Source organism: Ailuropoda melanoleuca, chromosome 13 (assembly GCF_002007445.2).
Source record: "Ailuropoda melanoleuca isolate Jingjing chromosome 13, ASM200744v2, whole genome shotgun sequence".
Classification (NCBI taxonomy): domain Eukaryota; kingdom Metazoa; phylum Chordata; class Mammalia; order Carnivora; family Ursidae; genus Ailuropoda; species Ailuropoda melanoleuca.
Window position 1 is genome coordinate 32504135 of NC_048230.1, and position 19638 is coordinate 32523772.

Sequence of the window (19638 nt, forward strand, 5' to 3'; positions counted from 1 at the left end):
CACTACCCGCTGAGAGCAGCTCTAACGAGCATCTGGCTACAAGAACCCCTGGGCGTTGACAGCGCAGTGTCACCTGGCATTTGAAGGGTCAACTGGCTCACTGCCCCGCAGAGCAAAGTGGTGCTGGTACAGGTCACAGTGAGAACTGCCTTTTCTCCGGTATTTGCCACGCAAAGACTTTCTTTTTATTTAAAGAATTTACACGAACGGAATTGGCCATGGAAAAAATCTGAGACCAAAGGACCCATTATTTCAAAGCGTTTGAGGATTTTGTTTTGGTGCCACGAAGCATGCGTAAACTTGCCACAGGGAGATTTTTCGGAAAAGAAAAGGAAAAAAAAGGAAAGAAAATTCTGCTCAAACTTCACTGGATTCCTATTTCAAGAAACGTGGGCTAGTCTGGCTCAGGCAGAAAAATTCCCCCAAAGGAACATTTCATGACGCAGCTTTTCTATGAAGTACTTAGTTTTACATATGGGAGAAAAGTGTGTAGGAGCATCTATCTGGGTTTTATTTTCTTTTCATTTACTTTTGTGGTCAGTTTGGGTACTTTGATGGTATGTGATGGATTTCTAGGAATGCAAACCCAGTGTGGAAATCGTGCTTACGAGTATCAAAAATTCGCCTGTGGATAGCTCACGGAAGCTTTCATCCAGGAATCAATTTGGTTATAAGTCAGGGGTGGCCTGTAATAAAACATTGACAAAAGGTGACCGGGCGTGATGCTGGGGAGTGCGCTCCTGGAGGTATTTAAGAATAAAGAGAACAAACACCATCAACACTGAATGAACCTATACACCCATTCCTCTGTCTGGGGACTGGAGACGGGTCCTGTTGCTTTTATTTATTTTATTTTATTTTTTTAAAGATCTTATTTATTTACTTGAGAGAGAGAGGGATCACAAAGGGAGAGGCAGAGGGAGAAGCCTACTGCCCGCTGAGCGGAGAGCCCAATGCGGGACTCGATCCTCGGACCCTGAGATCATGACCTGAACCAAAGGCAGACGCTTCACCGACTGAGCCACCCAGGCGCTGCCCTGGTGCTTTTAAAATTTAAATATCAGGTTTCTATCTTCCACCCCCCAACATAACAGAAAATCTGAAAAAGGCAGAAGGAGAGAAAAGAAATCACGCATAGTTCCCACAACCACCATTTTAACATTCTGGTGAATTTCCTTCCGATATTTTTTCTTTTTTTCTGGCCTCATAGAATAATCATAGCCACATTCACATCTATTTTGTACCAGATGACCTTTAGAGGTTCCACTTCCATGGGTTTTTGACTCACTCTATTTGCTACTTAATAGAATTCTCCCCATGTTTAATAAACCTTCTAATAATCACAGACTTAAGATAATACAACTTTATCTAGTAAGTGCTTCAAGAAGTTTCAAAAGTCTGCATTGAACAGGAAGCAGGAGAGGGCCTGTGTGATTTGAATATGGCACACTGCAAAGGGAAAGGGGAAGAAATAGGAATATAAGGCAGAAAGCAAGAGAGGGAGGGAAGTGGGGGGAAAGGGAATAAGGGAGGAAGGTGGGGGGTAGGAAGAACAAAACAGGTTGGTTTCACAGGACGTTCATGGAAAGAGATGTAAGGGTCGGCCAGGTGGGTGTGGTGATGGTAGGACAGTGGAAGTTGGCTACAGCCCCAACAAGGACCCTTGGGACACAGCCACCCAGTGGGGAGAGGAACTGACCAGTGCAAAGGCAGGGGACAGGCCAGGGGCCAGCAGGCAAATCCTGCAGAGACTGAACCTCAGGGGACATGGGTCACCAAGGGCCACCAAGGTGGAAGAAGGGAGACCCTGCACACAGCTAAGCAAATGGGACTCTTCACCCACCAGGCATCTGGCCTTGACTCGCACGCAGGAATCCGTGGGCAGAAAGACAACAAAAGCTATTTTTCATGCGAGAGGAGTTGGACATCAAGAAAAATCAGAGCCCCTTTGTATGACATGCCAAATTGCTGAAGCGAGAAAATGTCTCGGGCGAGGGCTCAGATGCGAGCCGGGAAGAGCACACTCGCCCAGGGGAACCCGGCGTCAATGTGCGCTTGTTATCGGGGCTTTTCAGAGCGAGGGCCGGAAGCGAGCGCGGGGCGTCCTCCCCCCACCGCATGGCAGAGATGAGCTGGTGACACGGCCTTGGCCGGACCGTCCGGCCCCTGGAAGGGAGCCTGGGTGTCCTGAAATGTCCCCGCGGAGTCTTCAGGGATCCGGGTGCTTTCCCTTGCTTGTGGTTTGGGCTGGGGGCTCTCCAAAGACTCCCTTCCTCTGAGACCCATCCTCACAGGTGGGACCCCTTCCCGCTGCCCCACATGCAGGGCATTCTCTGGGTTAGTGAAGGACAGTCGCTAGCAGGCACTGGCCCCTTTATTCCTGGCTCGAGCTAAGCAGGACGTATCTCATCTCGGCTCCTGCGAGCAAATCTGCACTGTAGGGTTGCTAACACCCCATTTTGCAGAGAAAGCAAGTGAGGCTCACAGGCACCATGACATGATTGGCCGGCGGACCCACAGCTAGCAGGGGGCAGAGCCTGGGCTCAGACCCCACTCACCAGCGGATGTGAGCCCTCGTCCCCCCACCTCCCCCATCCCGTCCTACTTCCTCTCCAAGAGGCCGCTCATACAGACGCCATGGGTTTCGGGTCTACTGCGAAGCATTTAGTGTGGAAGCCTGTGTGTGTCTTCCTCTTGATTCTACTGCTGACCCTATGACAGGTCTTGTTAGCGCCCCCCAGGAGGGGGCCCCCCGACGGCCAGGTGCGCCCTGGAGCGCTCCAGGCCCTGCACTGTCGTATGTGGCCGTCTTGTCTCCTATGGGTTCCCTGGAACTGGAGGGTAATTTCCCCGAGAGCTTTCTGTGCCTACTGAGCCCAGCACGAAGCCAGGCACTCAGCAGGCACCCCCTAAATGCTTCAAAGTGACAGAGCAGCCCCTGACCTTGTATAGAGCTGGTGGCGGCCCTTGGACAAAAAAGAGAGGTGAGGTCTGCTTCCAACTCCCACCTCTGCTCGCCACCCCAGCCGCTAATTTCTGTGCAACCTCAGGGCCCTCCAGCACCAGCTTCCAGGACCCGTTTTTCGCGGGGCAGAAGGACTCTCAGACAGGCTATGTCATTTATGGGGTCCAGTGCAAAATGGACATGCAGAGCCTCTTGTTCAAAAATGGTTAAGAATTTAAAGATGGTGACAGCAGAGCACTGAACACAAGACGGGGTCCCAAGTGCACAAGTCCCCGGCCCCTGAACCCAGCCCTGGTGACAATAGTCACTTTGCAGCCTTTGCACATGACCTGCTACTGGGGTCTGGATTTTTCTAGGACGGTCTTGATTTTAAATTGTCTGGCTCTCTCCCCTGCCCCGCCCCCCCTCCAACAAACTAGGATCCCAATAACACCTCCTGTATTACCTCTTATACCTACGACAACAACAGAAAACCTGTTGTCTGCTTCTTACTAGTTTTGGTTCAGAAAATACAAATGCCACAGTGCCATTGGACCCGTGGGGGAACCGAAGGCACTGGGGTTTCCTCATTCACGGCCTGATATGTCATCACAAGGGGGAACTGTGTTCATCCATCCAGCAGATGATTCCCACACCTGTGTCTCCGGGCCTGCCCTGCCTCATCCCTGTAGAGAGAGGTGGTCCCCCACGCTGTGCACTCAGCCCATCCGAGGTCCAGCTCTCCTGTGTCCAGTCCCCCTAGACCACTCCTCTTTGGTTCTGTGTCTTGGGGAATGGCTCCACTGCCTGGGGTGTCTATCATTGTATCCCATTTTATAGATGAGAAAACTGAGCCTCGGAGCAGCTGGGGGAATTTGCCCAAGGTCGCAGGGAATGCAGGGTAGAGAAAGATTCAAATGCACGTCTCTTTGACCAGCCCCCATCCTATTAACCATCACATGGACTTGGTTCAGAGACCACCTTCCCTGACTCTTTTTCTGGAAAGTGAAGCTTCTGGTGGGAGATGTCAGAGAGGTGTGTGGATTTCGTAGATCAGGGAACGGGCCTGACTTTATCACAAATGGGTTGTGGTCCCATTGGAAGGTGTCAAGCTGGGAAAAAATGTCATCTGATTATATTTTTATAAGATCTTTCTGGCTGTGAGCGAGGGGCTGGCATGGAGTGGGGGGCAGGAGAGAGAGCAGGGACACCGGTCAGGACCCTGCTGGGGGCATCGGGGCAAGAGATGACAGAGACTGGGAGCCAGGTGGGGAGAAGTGTCAAGGAAGCAGCAGGTGTGTTCTGGGGGTGAAGCTGGCAGGGCTAGGGAGGGCTAATGCAGGAAAGTGGCTTTTATCTGGTCTCTGTGGTGGCCGGCACTGTGCTGGGCACAAAGCAGGCTCGCAGTGTTTGCTGGAGGCTGAGCTAAACACTGAGTGGGTGGGAGAAGAGTCATGCTTGATTTTCTTGAGGGGAGACCACACGGGCCAGCAGCAGCACAGCTCACATGGGAGGCCACTGCCCACATGTGCTTCCTTGCCAAGGTGTTAGGGTGACAAGCGGCCAAGCCAATGGTGTTTCCAAGAAAAGCAGCCTGAAGTCCTGTCCCCTCTGCAGTGCCTCTGTGGGAGCGGCCACTGTGCCTCACCAGCACCTTCCAAGTACTTTCTCACGGCATATTCCCATAACCCTGGGGTGAGGGGTGGACAGAGGGAGGATGCAGGGAAGAGGGAAGGAGGAGAAAGAAGGAAGGGAAGAGGAGGAAGGAAGGAGAGATAGAGGGAGAGGGAAAGGGAGGGGGCGAAAGGAGGAATGAAAGAGGGAAGGAGCGAGGAGGGAGAGAGGAGGATGGAGGAAGAGAGGAGGGATGGAGGAAGAGGGAGAGAGGAGCGTGGAGGGAGAGGGAGAGAAGAGGGATGGAGGGAGGAGAGATGGAGCGAGGAGGGAGGGATAAAGAGATGAAGGATGGAAGAAGGATGGGGGATGGAGGGAAGGATGGAGGGAAGGACAGGTATCATTTGCCAATTTGCCAAACAAGCAAACCGAGGCTCTGGGAGGTTGAGGGGTAAGCAGAAGACGGTTCAGATGGTCAGTGGCAGGGTTGGGATCAGGCCACAGATCTCCTGACCCCGTTCCGATGTTTCTACACCCCAGCAGCCCGTCCTCCTCTATCACAGCCCAGATCCCGCCACACCAGAGCTCAGAGCGGTAGCTCAGTGCCTGCCAGGAAATGGGGTGGGGTGACCGTCTGCCTGGGTGGCTGCTGTCACCGCCCTGGGCGCTGCGTTGGTGCTAGACCCGATTTCAACTCCTAATTGAGAGCCCTCGAGTTCCGATATTATGGTTCACAGAAGCCACTCTGAGCAGTTCTGCCTCCGAGAGGTGATGACACAGCACCGTGTTCTGCATTGGCCCAAACACCCCTGGAGAGGCTCCGTGTCTTCCTTTCCCAGACCCTGGGGACCAGGGAGCTGACCTGGGGCCCCGCTCACACTGGCTGCAAAGGTGGAGCAACTTTATTCTTCTGCGAAAATTTCCAAGGTTCTGGAAACATGGAACCAGGGAGAAGGCAATGACGCCTTGAATATCTGCAAGATGCCAGGCAGCTCGAAGGTTATTTTGCACACTACCCTTTGCATATAATCATGAGGTTTTCTCACAAACCCTTCGCAGTGATCCCAGCGGCTGATCTGCCGACGCCCCATCTCACCAGGAAGGGACTGGCGTTTAGAGAGGTTGAGTACTTTGACGAGTGGCACAGTCTGGACTCAAACCCAGGTCCATGTGACTTCAGTGCTGGGTGTCCGATGCTTCCGTGTGGGCTAGTGGGGGCTGGGAGAGTGATCTGGGGTGGGCATCCCATCCTGTCTCTCTCCCCGGGGGCCAGGGGTGACAGAGAGAGTGAGGCCAGGTGAGCCAGGAGGCGGACCAGCTTTAGCTCACGGCTTTTCTTCCAAGCTCTGGAGCTGGGCTTGAGTCATGAAATTCTCCGTCACCTTTCCACACTCTCAGGGACAGGACAATGGCCAGGGAGGAGGAGGGACACCTAAATAGCCCTTGGGGGTACCTCTGCCTCCATGGGCTTGGTGTGGTGGGAGGCACAGAAGGGTGGATGTCACGACAGGAGGGACCTGGCTTCAGGGCTGCAATCCTCGGAGGTTGGGGAGGGGAGGGATAGGCAGGGGAGGTGGAGTGAGGTGATAGACCCTGATGTTTAGGGGAGCAAAAATAGAGGACCCTTCTGACCCAGCAACCCACCAGGGCAGCTCCAAGTTTCCTTCCTGGCTCCAAAAAGTGGGAGGGCAGGAGGAGCCAGGGCCAGGCATGGCTGAGTAAGGCGTCACAGTCCGCCATCTTTAAGCCAGCAGAGTCTGACTTCCGGGAAGGCAGTGGAACTTCCAAAAACCCTCGAGCTTCCCTCGGAGGGTCTCCTGGCCCCCAGCCCTGTCCTGACACTGCAGAGAAATCACAGAGCCCTTGAAATACAAAGGGGCAAGGCCTATACCAGGGAACCTGCTGGAATACAGAGGCCAGGGGCAGTCCTGAGTCCCCCCAGTGTTGTCCTAACAAGCATTCCGTTTGGGGAGCACCTACTCTGTACGTGTGTGCTGGGCACTTTCACATTTGTTGCTTTATCATCTTATTTTCCAGATACATGAACAACAACTCAGAGAGGTTAAGTAGCCTGCCCCAAGCTGCACAGCTACCTGGGAAAGCTGGGATTTGAACTGAAAACCTGGCCTCCTGCCTCCACACCATGCTGTCTTTTCAACAGACTCTATTTTAATGTGATAGAAGGAGACAGGGAATACATTTCTCCCATATCTCAGTATCAGGCTTCTCTTGAGCAGTGATCTCCTTTGCCATGTGCATACTGGCCACCTCACATTTAGTCATGCTCTCCTCTCTGTCCTAGCCCCGGGAACCTCAGAGACAAGCAGTGGCCCATCTCCCACAACAGGGCCAGCCTTTGTAGCATGTGTTTTGTGTGCTAATTGGACTCGACCATCATCTTATTTTCCTGCTCTTATTTCTATTTCTGACCCAATGCCTCTCCTCTACTTTTTTTTCTTTTTTCTTTTTCTTTTTTTTTAAATCTCATCCCTTTCTTCCTTTCTCTCTTTTTTGGTTGCAGGAAGAGGAACTAAATAGAGTAAAATCATGTGATGTTATTTTCACAGTTTGAAAAGGTTTTCATATAACGAAATTGTTATGTTAGGAAAGGAATGCCCCTCGTCTGGTACCACGTCCTGACTCGCAGTTCAGAAGAGATGGTCTCATCAGCATCTCCCAGAGCGCCATGGGGGTGAAGAGCAAGAATTGGGGGGAGGGGGGCTTGGGTGTGGCTCTGAGGTTAGAACCAGTGTTTTCTCTTACTGAAGCCAATCCCAGGGACCTGGCCCATGCACACGTGTCCTTTTTGGAGGCCTCTCTGAGTGTGTGGCTGTGGGTTAACCGTGATGGAGCTGGTGAGCTGTGGCAGAGAAAGGCCCAGAGGGAGTGAGTTCCCTTCATCTTCCTGCGTTTCTTGCTGCTCGTCTGTCATGCTATGGTGGCTGCTTATTGCCCAGCGTCAGCCCCGGTGCCCACCTGAGGGGAGGCTGTGCCCAGGAAGCCCTAACCAGGCAGCCCCCACACCCCCTTCTGCTCCCGGGTCTGTTACCAACGAGCCATGTGACCTTGGATGAGTCACTTTGCCTCCCCGGCCTTGAGTCTCCTTTGCTCAGGCCCCATCTGTCGTTCTCATCCCCAGTGTGGACACACGCTGGGGTGTCACAGGCAGGGGTGAGCGGGGTCACCTGTGAGTCATTACTCTTAAGAAGGAAATGGAAGTGGCCACTTATGCCGCCAGTCACCTGAAGCAGATGCCAGGTCACCCTACCCGTAGAGCTGCTCCCCTGCATGTGTTTTCTTGAAGGCACGAGAAAAGAGCGGAGCTCCCACAGCTGCCAGGAATCGGGTCCGCCCCTGCCCCCCTCAAACACTGCTTCCCTTAGAGCAGAGGTTCTCGACAGGGGGTTGATTCTGCTTCCCCGCTCCACCCCCACCCCACCAAGCCCAGGGGACATCTGGCAATGTCTGCAAGTATTTTTGGTTGTCACAGCTTAGCAGCAGGGAGATGCTCCTGGCTTCTAGTAGGGAGAGGCTGGAGATGCCGCTAAACGGCCTACCACACACACCAGGACAGCCCCTGCCACCAAGAAGGACCCAGGCCCAAATGTCGGTGTCCTGACGTTGAGAAACCCTGTCCTGTCGTGACGGGCTGTTGATGATGAATCCGAAAGCTCGGGGCCATGATGACTTAGTGTGGTCTTCCTCAGTTTCCCTCCTCGGTACTGCTCAGCATGACTTCTGGGTGGTCGCGCCAAACTTTGGAACCCCCATGGGTACAGCTGCTGCAGCCCCAGATCCAGGCGGTCAGCCTTGACTCCTCACCTCCTCCTGCCCGTCCCTCTCTCCACTTCTCCCCATCTGTGCTGCCACCAGTTAGCCCCAAGCCTCCAGTCTGGTCCCCCGCAATGAAGACCAGACTGGTCTCCTGGTCTCCCCTGCCTTCTGGAGTCTCCACTCTCCTTGTGCAGCCAGAGACTCTTCTAAAATAATAAATCGGATCACTTTACTCCCCTGCCCCAAACCCCTCAAAGCCTTGATCCTGACCTCCAAGCCTCTCTGGGACCCCCATGTGGTGGTGGAGCCCTGCCCAGCCTTTTCTGCCTCAGAGCTTCAGCTTGCCTTTTCCTGGAAGGTCCTCCTCCAGTACCTCCAACAGCTCTTTCCTGTCCCCTTGACCGATGGCAACTCTCCCCAGCCTCTCCCAGCACACCCCTGCTCTGTGTCCTTCCTAACCCTCATCAGTACCTGGAAGTGGCAGCTACCCCATGAGAATGTTGCCTCCGGGAGAGCAGGACTGAGTCTGTCCCGCCCACTGCTCTAAGATTCTCACCCGTCTGACCCAGAGCAAGTGCTCAGCGCGCATGTGTGGAATGATGAATAAATGAGTGGATGAATGAATGAATGAATGCATAGAAGCAGGCCTGGCAGACAGGTGACTTAGAGCCCTTCTATGTGTGTCTTAGCAGAAAGAAGGTTGAGAGCCACTGAACGAAGTAATCTCAGAGGTTCTTCCTGCTGGAGGATTCCCCACCGCCCTGCTGGCCCATGTCATGGCCACATGAACCTGATTCAACTTGGAGGCTGGGGGCAGGGGGCTCTCTGGGGCTCATATAGCAGAAAGTCAGAAATGGGAAGAATGTTCCAGATCAGCTAGGCCCCTCTGCTCAGGCCCACCAGGCTCTCTTCCACAGCTCTAGTTTGGCTCTGCCTTTCTTTGCTTCCCTCACCTCTGAGACCCTGGATCTGAGGACCCAAGGTCTCTTTCTCCACTGCACTTCGGTGACTATAGCCCGAGAATCTCGAGTCTCCCCATCTGAGGAGACTGACCCAGGAGATTTATTTTAAAGAGCTGCTGCTTTCCTACTGAGCCTTTCTGAAGCCCCTCACATGGGGGTCCTCCAAAGCTGGCTCTGTGGTGAGGTCCTTAAATCAGACCACTGAGATCCCCAGCTTCTCCTCACTAAGTCAGCCGGGTCCGGTTAAAAGGACCTGGTATTTTCTTACAAGAAGAGAGAAAGCAGTGAAGAACAAAGCAGGGCATTGAGGGAAGGTAGACACAAGAGGAGATTGTCAGGGCCCCTTCCTGAATGACTAGTGAGTGAGCACTGGTTAGGGAGCAGGGACAGAAAGGGAGAACAGCCCTCTAACAGACTGAGTGCTGATGTCATATATGAATGTCACATATGACCTTCATATATGTTGACGTTCTAACCCCTCAGTGGTATTTGGAGGTGGGGCTTTGGGGCGGTGACTAGGTTAAGATGAGGTGGGGGGGGGTCCTCACGATGGGATTAGTGCCCTTATAAGGAGAGACCAGAGAGCTGGCACTCTGCCCTGTGAGGACACAGCGAGGAGGGGGCCACCTTCCAGCCAGGAGCCAGATCGGCTGGCCCTTGATCTTGACTTCCAGCCTCCAGAACTCTAAGAAATAAATGCTGCTTAAGCCACTGGGTCTATCATATTTTGCTATGGCAGCCCAAACTGAATAAGACAACCCCCTTACTTGCCCCTTCTCAAATCTGTGTGGTTCAAATAAAGGCCATCCTCTGGCTGGTGGAAAGCCAGGTCCATCTGTCCAGACTGAAGACGATCTGTAATACTCAAGAGCTGTGACCATCTTAAGGTTTCTCTTCTACACCTAGGAAGGCACATAATTAATATTTACCTTGAAGTGTTGTTGACAATGACATGAACTAATGTAGTCCTGCACGGAGCGCTTCACTAAGTGATGGCTGTTATTAACAACACCAGAGGGCAAAGGAGAGCTGGCAGTGAGGTGATTAGCCCCCGGGGGGAGGGGCGGGCTGCTCTGGCTGCTGTCACCCACCTGGGCTTGACAGGACAGGCTGGACTGTGAGTTTTTCCAAGAGAGAATGAAAGCAAACACAGACAGGAAAAGTTCCCAGCCCAGTGCCTGGAGTGGAGCGGGTGTGGGAAGGCCGTTATTTGAATCAAAACGTCTCCGAATGGTCCTATGTTGGGAGCACGGTAAGGCAGAGCTTCCCAGCACCTGTCCCAAAAGCGGTCCGGGTCCTGGAGGAGTAAGCCCCGCCCCCGGCCTCGGGGCAACTGGGCGGGGCCTGGGCGGACTGGAGCCCCTGGGTAGTTCCTGGTGGCTGTCTTCTCTCTCCCTTACCTCCAGGGTGCAGTACTAATAGTTTCTTTTTCTCTGCGTACCATGGAGCGAATGAAGACTGGGTATACTGGTGTGAGAGATGTTGCCCAGGAGAGGGAGGTGGGTCCCTCATGGACCTGGCCTCCCGTGGCCCCAGCGAACACTCCAGAGCTGAGAGTGGGCTTAGGGGCTTTGGCACGCCGACATAAGCTGCCGCTCTCTGAGCCCACAGTCTCCTCCCCTCCTATTTACACGAGGTCTTCTGTTCCCAGTACACAGACATGCTCCATAATGCTTCCTTACATTCTATACCCTGCCTAACTGCAAAACACGTTAGAGATTGAACAAATGCCGGTTGGTGATACCTATGATAGAAAAGTCCTACAAAGACTTATGGCTTCTTTCCTATGTCCCCAGCCTTGGGCTTAGTGTCACCAATGACACAAAGAAAGAATGAGGTGGGGTCTTGGGAAGGGAGGGAGCAGGAGGCTAATAGTGATGGGGAAGGGCTAGTCCAGAATGTGTTAGAAGAAGAGAGACAGAGGCAGAAATGAGAAGAGAAGAGAAGAGAAGAGAAGAGAAGAGAAGAGAAGAGAAGAGAAGAGAAGAGAAGAGAAGAGAAGAAGAGAGGGGAGAGGGGAGGAGAAGGGAGGGGAGGGGAGAGAGAGTATGTTATGCAATTTGGGCATCGTTTGTACATTCTCACTTCTGAGTGCCTTCATGCTGCTGTCGGCCCAACCTCAGAACTAGGCTCCACTCGGTAGTCAAGTACTTGGTTCTATTTTTAATGGCAACCCAGAAGCTGTTTGGGAAAGGGCAGGATGACATGATGGGAAGAGCTTTGTAGTGAGACAAAGGCTCAAATCTGGCCCAGCAGCCTCCTACCTGGGTGCCTCTGGGCAAGTGCCTTACCCTCTCTGAGCCTCTGTACCATCGGCTGCAGATGGGGGGTGCAGACAGCATCCTCTCGGGGCTGTCGTGAACATGCCATGTGCTAACATGTACAGGCTCTGAGTGCTTGTCTGATAGAGGGGCTCTGGGGGGCAGAAAGAGGCTGGGGTGATGGCAGCCCTGCCCAGGCTGGGGGTGGGCCCGTCTGACCGCAGGGATGCCTTCAGTACACAGACGGCTGGGCTCTTCCAGCCTGGCAGCATCATTGACAGGAGACAACCAGAACTGGAATCACCGTGAGTTGCCAGCAAACCCTTCGGAGTCCCACCATCACAAGCAGTGCTTTGTTAATGGGCTACAGTATTTCTCCAGGTTCAGCCCGGAGGCTTGATCTTTTCTTTTTTCTTTTTTCCTCATGTAAAGCTTTGGGGTACTTTGCTAGAGAACAGGTGGAAATGCATTTTACACACAAAGCCAACCCTGGGATGACCAGACCCCCCAGGGAGGGGCTTGGGATGGCTGTGCTGTCTGGGTCCCAGCCTGGACCCTCGCTGGCAGGTGGAAGCATCACAGATGTCAGGCGATTGTGCTTCTCCGAGGTACGCTGGCCGTTTCCACCCAGGTCCAGGGATGGACGATGCGAGCCACAACAAGGAATCCTGAACCAGCTCTCCCAGCCCTGGGTTGGTCTGAGGATGTTCCAGCCTTCGGATGTGGCCTGGTTTGGCCCTCAGAACCCCTGAGTTCGGGTCGGCGGGTGGGTGGAATGACAGAGGCAGCTTAGTTCTTGCGGTGAAGTCCCCCAGATGGCAATTCCCCACCCTCCCTCTGCCGGCGGAGCCAGCTGCCCAGATCAGCTTGGGGCTCTCTTGATGAACACCGAGTGCAAACGGCTCGAGGCAGCTGGCAAGATGCTAAGTGCAGCATCAATCCTAATTAGGATGAGGAATTAATAAAGGAGGCATTCGGGCCACTCTGCAGGGGCCAGGCTCGCCGCTGTGGAGGACTTAGTTCCAATTTCCACTGGGAAACTGGGAGGCCTGGGGTCCACGTGTGCCTTTGCGTGGCGACAGTGGCATGACTTACTGTGCCACGCAGAGCCTATGAGGCAGAACATGGGGGCTCGGCAGCCCCTGTTCTGAGTCTAATTCAGGTTCTGTGGCAGGTAGTGACGTGGGTACATTCTCCAGATAAGAGTAGGTGTTCGTGATCTGAGCAATTGCACACCAAAAATGATGTTTTTCAAAAGAAAAGAGGAGGGTGTGATCGTGGGCCCACTGATCCTTTGTGTGGCTGTGTTTTCCAAACTATTGACTGCACATACCCGCTCCTCCAAGACTCCGCTTATCTCTGGCATTAAACTCCAAATGGCAAAGGGCAAGGCAGCCTCGTTTGGGAGAGGGTGTGCGGGGCAGAGGTGGGCAGGATTCCCGCGAGAGCAGGTCTAGGAGGAGGGGAAGGGAGCAAGTGCAACCTCGCAGAGCCCGACCCAGCTTTACAAAAAGCCTCTTTTTAGATGACTCCAAATGCGGCCAGAAAAAGGGCCATCTCTTTAAGAGCTCCCTACCAACCTTCACCAAGCTCCAACCCCACTGAACTATTTGCAGGGGCTGTAACTGCAGTAAGGAAGGCTGGGTGTGTTGGACAACTCCCCGAATAACGGAGGGGCGGAGTTAACACACGGGAAAAGGTTACAGAAAAAGAAAGCGGAAACTCTGTCCAAGGATCTCGGAAAGGAATGCTCCGCCAACTTCCCCCCATCCCTCCTCCAATCTGAAAGCCAAGACCAAGCGGCAGTCCCCGTCCACAACCTGGCTGGGACCAGACCGCCCCTCCACAGCCACCTGTTAGTTCCAGTTCCCGCATCAGGGCGGGCGGGAGGCGCTGAAGTCGGGCGCATTTTGCCATTGGAGGCGTCCGGGCCCCTCCCGCGGAGGGAGCGGTCCCCACGGTCCCGGGACACCCATTCCCGGCCCCCAGAGGCATTCCAACCTTAGGACAACCACTGAACGGTCTCCTCGCGCATCTGGGGGGCGCAGTGCCCCGCCCCTTTTGCCCAGACGGGACGACCACGCCCCTCCCAGGCAGTAGTCGGTCCGCGGGTCGCCCTTACGCACTCAGGTGTCCTGCCGAGGTCTCCCGCGGCCTCCCTGCCGAGGGACCACGACGAAGGGCTTGCTAGTCGGGGTCGGGGGAGCCTCGGTGACGCACCCCTCCCTCCCCACCGAGCAGGGAGCAGAAGGCCGGGGCCCCGTGGAAGAGTAGGCGGCGGAGCAGGGTCTGGGCAGTGTCAGGCTCCGGCGACCCCGCTCGCCCGGAGCCGCTCGGAGCCCAGCCCCCACCCCCACCCCTCGGCCCGGGCCTGGAGCTAGCGAGGAGCGGCCCCGGCGCTCCCCGCCCCCGGCCGGCCCCGCCCCAGGATGGCCTTCCCATAGCAATCGCACAGACACCGGTTGCCAAGCAACCCCTCCCCCTCCTCCCTCCCCTCCTCTCCGGTCCGCTCCCCCCAACCCCAGCCGCCTTCCGCCCCCACGCCATCCTCCACCTCCCCCGGGGGCTCCGGCGCGGCCCCTCGGGATCGCTCCGGTCTCGGGCTGCACGCGCGCCCGTGTGAGTTTCGGTGTGTTTCATTGTGTCTGTGTGCGAGGGGGTGTGCGTGTGCGTGGAGTTTGTGGGATCGGTTTGAGGGACCCCGAGCTGGTGCACAGCTGGCTGCGAGGGGACCCGCCCGCTCGCTCCGGCTCCTTTGTGTGTCGCGCGGAGCCAGTGCCGCGCCCACCCCCTTCCCGGCCGGCACCCCGGGCAGGGTGTGCGTGTGCGTGTGTGTGTCGGGGGGTGGGTGGGTGCCGGAGCCGGCCGTACCTTCGATGCAGCCCCCCCGCCACAGCCCGGAGTGGGTGAGGTCGCCGCGGGCGCGGCGGGGCGCGGGCCCGTCGTCCATGGTCAGGTTGGTGCCGTTGCAGATGTGCGCGCTGGAGTAGAGCCAGTAGTCGGTGCCGATGGCGATTGCCATGAGCGAGAAGGCGGCGAAGGCTCCGGCCGTGGTCAGCAGCNCCGCGCCCTCCGCGCCTCCGCCCGCCGCCGCCGCGCTCAGGGCCCGCGCCCCGCTCCTCTCGGCACCGCCCCTCGCGCCTCGGCCCCCGCCCGGCTTTGCGCTCCCCTCTCTGCCCCTCTCCCCCGGCCCGGATTTTCTCTTCCCCCGCTCCTCTCCCCTCTCCGCGCTCGCACGCGCTCTCGCCGCCTCTCCCAGGGTTCATTCACATTATTGGAGCGAAGGAAGCCGAGGCTCGGGCTCCCAGGAGGACGGAAGGGAAACCGCGTTGCCAGCCACCTCGCTTACTCAACCCAGGACACCCAGCTTTCCCGTAGATGGCCCTGGGGACTCTTTCGTTTGTGGAGTGTGTGTGCGTGCGGGTGGTGGCCCTCCTTTCCCCGTGTACAAATTTGTGCCTTTACCTGGCGATGAATGGTGTGGGCGCAATCTGGCAGTGGGAGTGTTCGGGTCCGATTTCCAGAAGCCCCAGGTGTGGGTCACAGCTGAGAGCTATTACAGGCCAAGCCAGGCCCTGGCCCCTTCCCTCCCCCACCCAACTGCTCCTGCCCCCACCAGCTCTTCCGGGGGACCCAGACTTTGAGGTTGAGGAGAAGAGAGGTGTCAGCCAGAGGTCATTTGGGAAGAACATAGAATCCCTGTTTGGCAGAGGGGTGATGAGGTTGTGATTGAAGAGGGGGCTCCCCTCCGTTATTACATTTCTGGTGGGCTATTCCTGTGAGTCCAGGAACACCCCAGTTGTATGCGATTCAAACGCTGCAGCCCTCAGCTGTTCCCTCTTTCTTCTAGCTCCCTCTTGAATACCTTTCTTTCTTTTTGCCTTTCCCTCTACTCGAGCTTAACTGGCTTTCCCTCACCTCTGTCCCTTTATTGCCAGTCTCTGCCTCAAGCCTTGCTGGCTTCACTTAATTGCCTTTGCTGCTGGCATGATCCCAACCCGGACACACTCCCTTCTCCTCGGAGCCAAGGCAGCCAGCCTCCTTTTCCTTCAAAACCCAGCTCCAAACTCTTCCTTCCTGAAGGTCCTCGGAGACCAGCACTGGGATGTCCCACGTGGCTTTACTTCTCCCTCCCCAAAGTGCTAGTTGTTGTCATCCTTGATGGCTGTCCTGGGGCTGCTGCACGGGACCCCCAGGAAACTGAAAGAAGTATGCCAAGAGCTGCTATTCTTCCTGCAAGGTGCAGCTTCAGTTTCACCTCCTTTCTAGCACCTTCCCTGGTCCCCATGACCCAAAGAAAATTAATGACCTCGTGTTGAAATTACTGGTCTCTCTTCCTTGAATTTGTGAGCCTTTCTCATGTCTGATGTATATGGTAAGTGCTGAAGAAATGCTTGTGGAGTGAAAGGTGTTCCTTGTCCCCTGGAAAATTATAGTCTGATTGGGGGGAAATAGAGCATATAAATAAAATCCAAGATAAGGTTGCCCAAGGACCAGACGGGCTGCATTAATTCATATTTGTGGCTCCTTCTCCTGCCTTTGGGGCATCTTGTTCATGCTTCCCCAAAGTCTCAGAGTTCAAGAGCTGTCACCTGTATTTTACTTTCACCCACCTGCCACCTGATCTGGGGTTTTGCACACAGCAGGTGCCCAATGTATGCCTGAAGGTGCACACCTGGGGTGAGATGGCTTACTCTAGCTCAGAACAGAGCTGCCTTCCTATGTCCCTGATATCCACAAGGATAAATTCTGGGTTCTGTTCTCAGAAGCACCCAAAAAGGTAGATCTCAAGCTTTCATCATCGTCTTCTTCTTCTTTTTTTTTTTTTTTTAGGAGCAAATCTTTGCCTTAAATTAAATCTTAAACAGAAGCCCAACATAAATAAACCAGGTCTCCTACAAGTTCACCGTGTAGGTAAGAGCCGGCATTGCTCTGGTTAAATAGGGGACCCAGAGTACCTGCGCCTTCCCACCTGCAGCAGCCCCTGCAGCCCCCGAAGCACCCCCATGGACCTAGGGTTCCACAAAATATGGTGCAAAAACCAACCAGCCAGCTTCTGTGTCCCTCGAGAACATCCCTTCCACCCTGTCCTGCTTGCAGTCTTTCTCAGGAACTTTGAGAGAAATAAATGGAAGCAAGGTAAATGGATCTTATTTATTTGTGGGATGGGGCAGGGGTGAGCATCTTCCCTCAATGTGCTCTTAGGTCTGGGAAGTGACACATGGGTGGTGGGGCCCTCCTCCAAGCCAGTTATCCTCGTGTTAATCCCATGGAAACAGAACAGAAATCTTCATTCATCAGACCCGACTGGACCAGCTCCCGCCAGCATTCTGAGGAGCATGTGGGAGAGTGGGGACAGCACGGGACCAGGAGCCAAGATGTCAGCGTCTCAGGCTTGCTCCACCACTAGCGAGCAGGTGATCTTGGATGAGCCAGAGCCACCTGAGAGGACACCTCTCCTGTACCCCCTTCAGAGTGCCTTTGAGGGCCAAATAAAGTAGCCTTGCACATTGCATACCCTTAGCCACTTAGCGACCATTTGTGGAATCAGTAGTAAATGCTCTCTTTTCTACCTTTTTTTTTTGAGACATTGAACCTCTTTTTTGGAGACAGTGGAGACGCTGTCTAGCGGATATACGTTATTACATCATCTCTTACTCTCACTGTTATCCCCCTTAAAATACCTGGGGAATCCGAGGCACAGAGATGTTGTAACTTGCTCAGGGTCTTGCACCTGGAAGGTCTCAGCTCAGATCCCAGTGACCAGAATATTTCAAGGGCACCAAACGGCCTCTTTGTTCTTGTCAAGGGCTGCTTGACTCTGTTATATATTACCTGTTGATGTGGGGGGAGGGGACACCGATGGGGGTTGGCAATTTGCCTTTCTATCCGTGGGCGCCCAACTGGCAACCATGCTTAGTCCTGAGATTGCGAGGGTGTAGACTGTGGAGTCAAATAAGGACTTGACCGCCAACGAAGGGAGCTGGAGCAAACTCAAGACTGTCTGAGACCGTTCATCATGCCTGGGCGAGCACAATTTAAATCTGGAAATTTCTGCTCCGCCGGATTAGAGAACTCTAAGTGGCAGTATTTAACCGCTGCCTGAGGTCCCTGGAGTGTCTCCCATGTGACATTTCCAGATCCAAGGGAGGGATGTGCCTTTCGCTAGCTCAGAAGAGGCTCTGGGTTGGTCTTCTTCTGGAGAGACTGGACACTTGGCATCTTCCCTTCCCTCGGGATGCTGCTCAATGTAGATCTACCGTTGGGGGGAGGGGACACGCCATCGCACATATTACTACCTCTGTGCACAGCTGGGTGGGTGGAGATTTTTAGACTGGTCTTTCAAAGCCATCTTCTGCAACACAAACTGGTTTCTTTCCCTCTCACTGGATCGTTTGGGTAATTACCACAATTCTTCACTTCACTTTGGCTGGGAAGACAAAGCTTTAAAATGAGCTCAGAACCCTCTGACAATCCCGGCTCCGGCGTGAGGCAGCGGGGCGCTGGCTGTGGGAGAGGAATACGCGTTAGCCTGTTCACGCCGTGTAACGTACATGTCAGAGCTGCCTGGCATCTGCAGTCAGGCCGAGAACGAGGGAGAGGCCCTCCGCCAGCCAGGGGAATGCGGTTCCGAAAGCCTTTATTAAAAGCTTTGCTTTCCCCCTTTGTCCTCCAGAAATAATGACCTTTGTGTGGCAACTTTTTGTGATATCTCATTTCCATGCCCAAAGCAGATGGTTCTGCTGATTTCAGAAGACTTAATGGGGGGGGAGGGGGATATTTGGAGAGCCAGGGAGATATTTCCGGTGAATAGACATAAAGAGTGATTTTGATTTTCTATAGCAAAGGGTTGGGGATGAGTCTTAGAAGGTTCCGGGGCTTGGCTCAGTGTGGAGGCTTATCTGCAGCCCATCCAAGCTGCTCAGAAGCCAAAAAGAATGCCTCCAGATCCTGGTACTGACAGCCTCCCCTCCATCAGATTATGCACACCGAGAGAATGCCTTTTTTTTTTTCTTTTTCTTCGTATTTCAGTAGGTTCCTTTGAGGAAGAGCGCAGATCAGAAAATGCTTCTTGGCTTTATGTACTCAAGTTTATTCCATTTCATTTGCTTATCACTTCTATCCCATTCAAGGTGCTTGGAGCTGGATACACAGCCTTCTTTCTCAGCTCCGCCACAATAGAGCGCTGGTGTGCTCGCCGTCTCCATGCCAGGCCACAGGCCAGCCCCGAAGTGCAGAGGGAAGGGAAGCAGCATTTCGTGAGTGCCCTCTGTGTGCCGCTGCCTGTGTGTGCACCTTTCCATCTCTTCACGGCAACAGCCGTAGAAGGTGAATGCCTTTACCCCCGTTCTGTCCTGTCGGAGACGCACCTGCAGCTAAACAGAGGCAGTGACCGAGCTGGGATTTGAACCCAGTTCTGCCCGAGCACCGCCAGGGTCTGACAGCTCCCAGCTGCCAGTGTCGAGGTTTGGGGTCTTCAAAGCCCCTCTGCCCACGTCTGCTTCCTCCTCTGCTCCTCTTTCATGTATTTACCCAGGTGAAATCAGGTTTGGGTGACTATCAAAGTCACAGGAGGGTTGACAGGTTTAGGAAGGGCTGCCCCTGGCACCCCCAGGGGTAGGGCGGTGAGGGCCGGGGATGGAGCACATTCCCCATTTCTTAGGCAGGTAGGGTAGGCGGGGCTGATGTCAGGTGCTGGAAGCCACCTCTAGGAGCCCACCCTCCTCCTCCTTCCTGGTTCCCACTCCCAGTGCCCATCCTGGTGCTGTCCAGAGCGGAGGGCAGAAGGCCACCCCTGATCCGGGGTCCTCTGGCCGCCACCCTGTCCCGGGTTTTCTGTTTACTGTCAGTGTAAGGGGAAGGCAATGGCCTGCTGTCAGTGTTGCACAGTGAACAAAGCAGCCAACTGTGAGTGAAGTCCATGTGGGCTTATTGAAGACCTGTGTGTTTTCAAACCAGGTCCCACTCGGGGCTACACTCAGTCGCCGGTGGGGCGGTCTCCCCCGCTAGAAATTGTTCCAGAACCAGCCCCGCTGATGAGCATATTGATATTAAAGGCCTGACTTGGCCAAAGCTTCCGGCA

At 54.6% G+C, this 19638-nt stretch overlaps 1 protein-coding gene and 1 long non-coding RNA gene across 2 annotated transcripts in view; one reads left to right on the forward strand and one right to left on the reverse strand.

Annotated features, from left to right (window-relative positions):
• The window catches only part of CACNG4 (calcium voltage-gated channel auxiliary subunit gamma 4), a 59554-nt gene extending 44943 nt beyond the window's left edge, over window positions 1-14611 (reverse strand). Inside the window, exon 1 of the mRNA XM_002924622.4 lies at window positions 14427-14611. Coding sequence (XP_002924668.2) covers window positions 14427-14577 — 151 coding nt within the window. The 5' untranslated portion in view covers window positions 14578-14611. The remainder of the gene's footprint in view (window positions 1-14426) is intronic.
• A 1062-nt stretch (window positions 14612-15673) lies between these two features.
• Window positions 15674-17075, forward strand: LOC117795684. Its single transcript, XR_004619791.1, has 3 exons — window positions 15674-15795; window positions 16389-16694; window positions 16835-17075. It is a non-coding gene; the product is annotated as an uncharacterized LOC117795684 (long non-coding RNA).
• Window positions 17076-19638: the final 2563 nt, after the last annotated feature.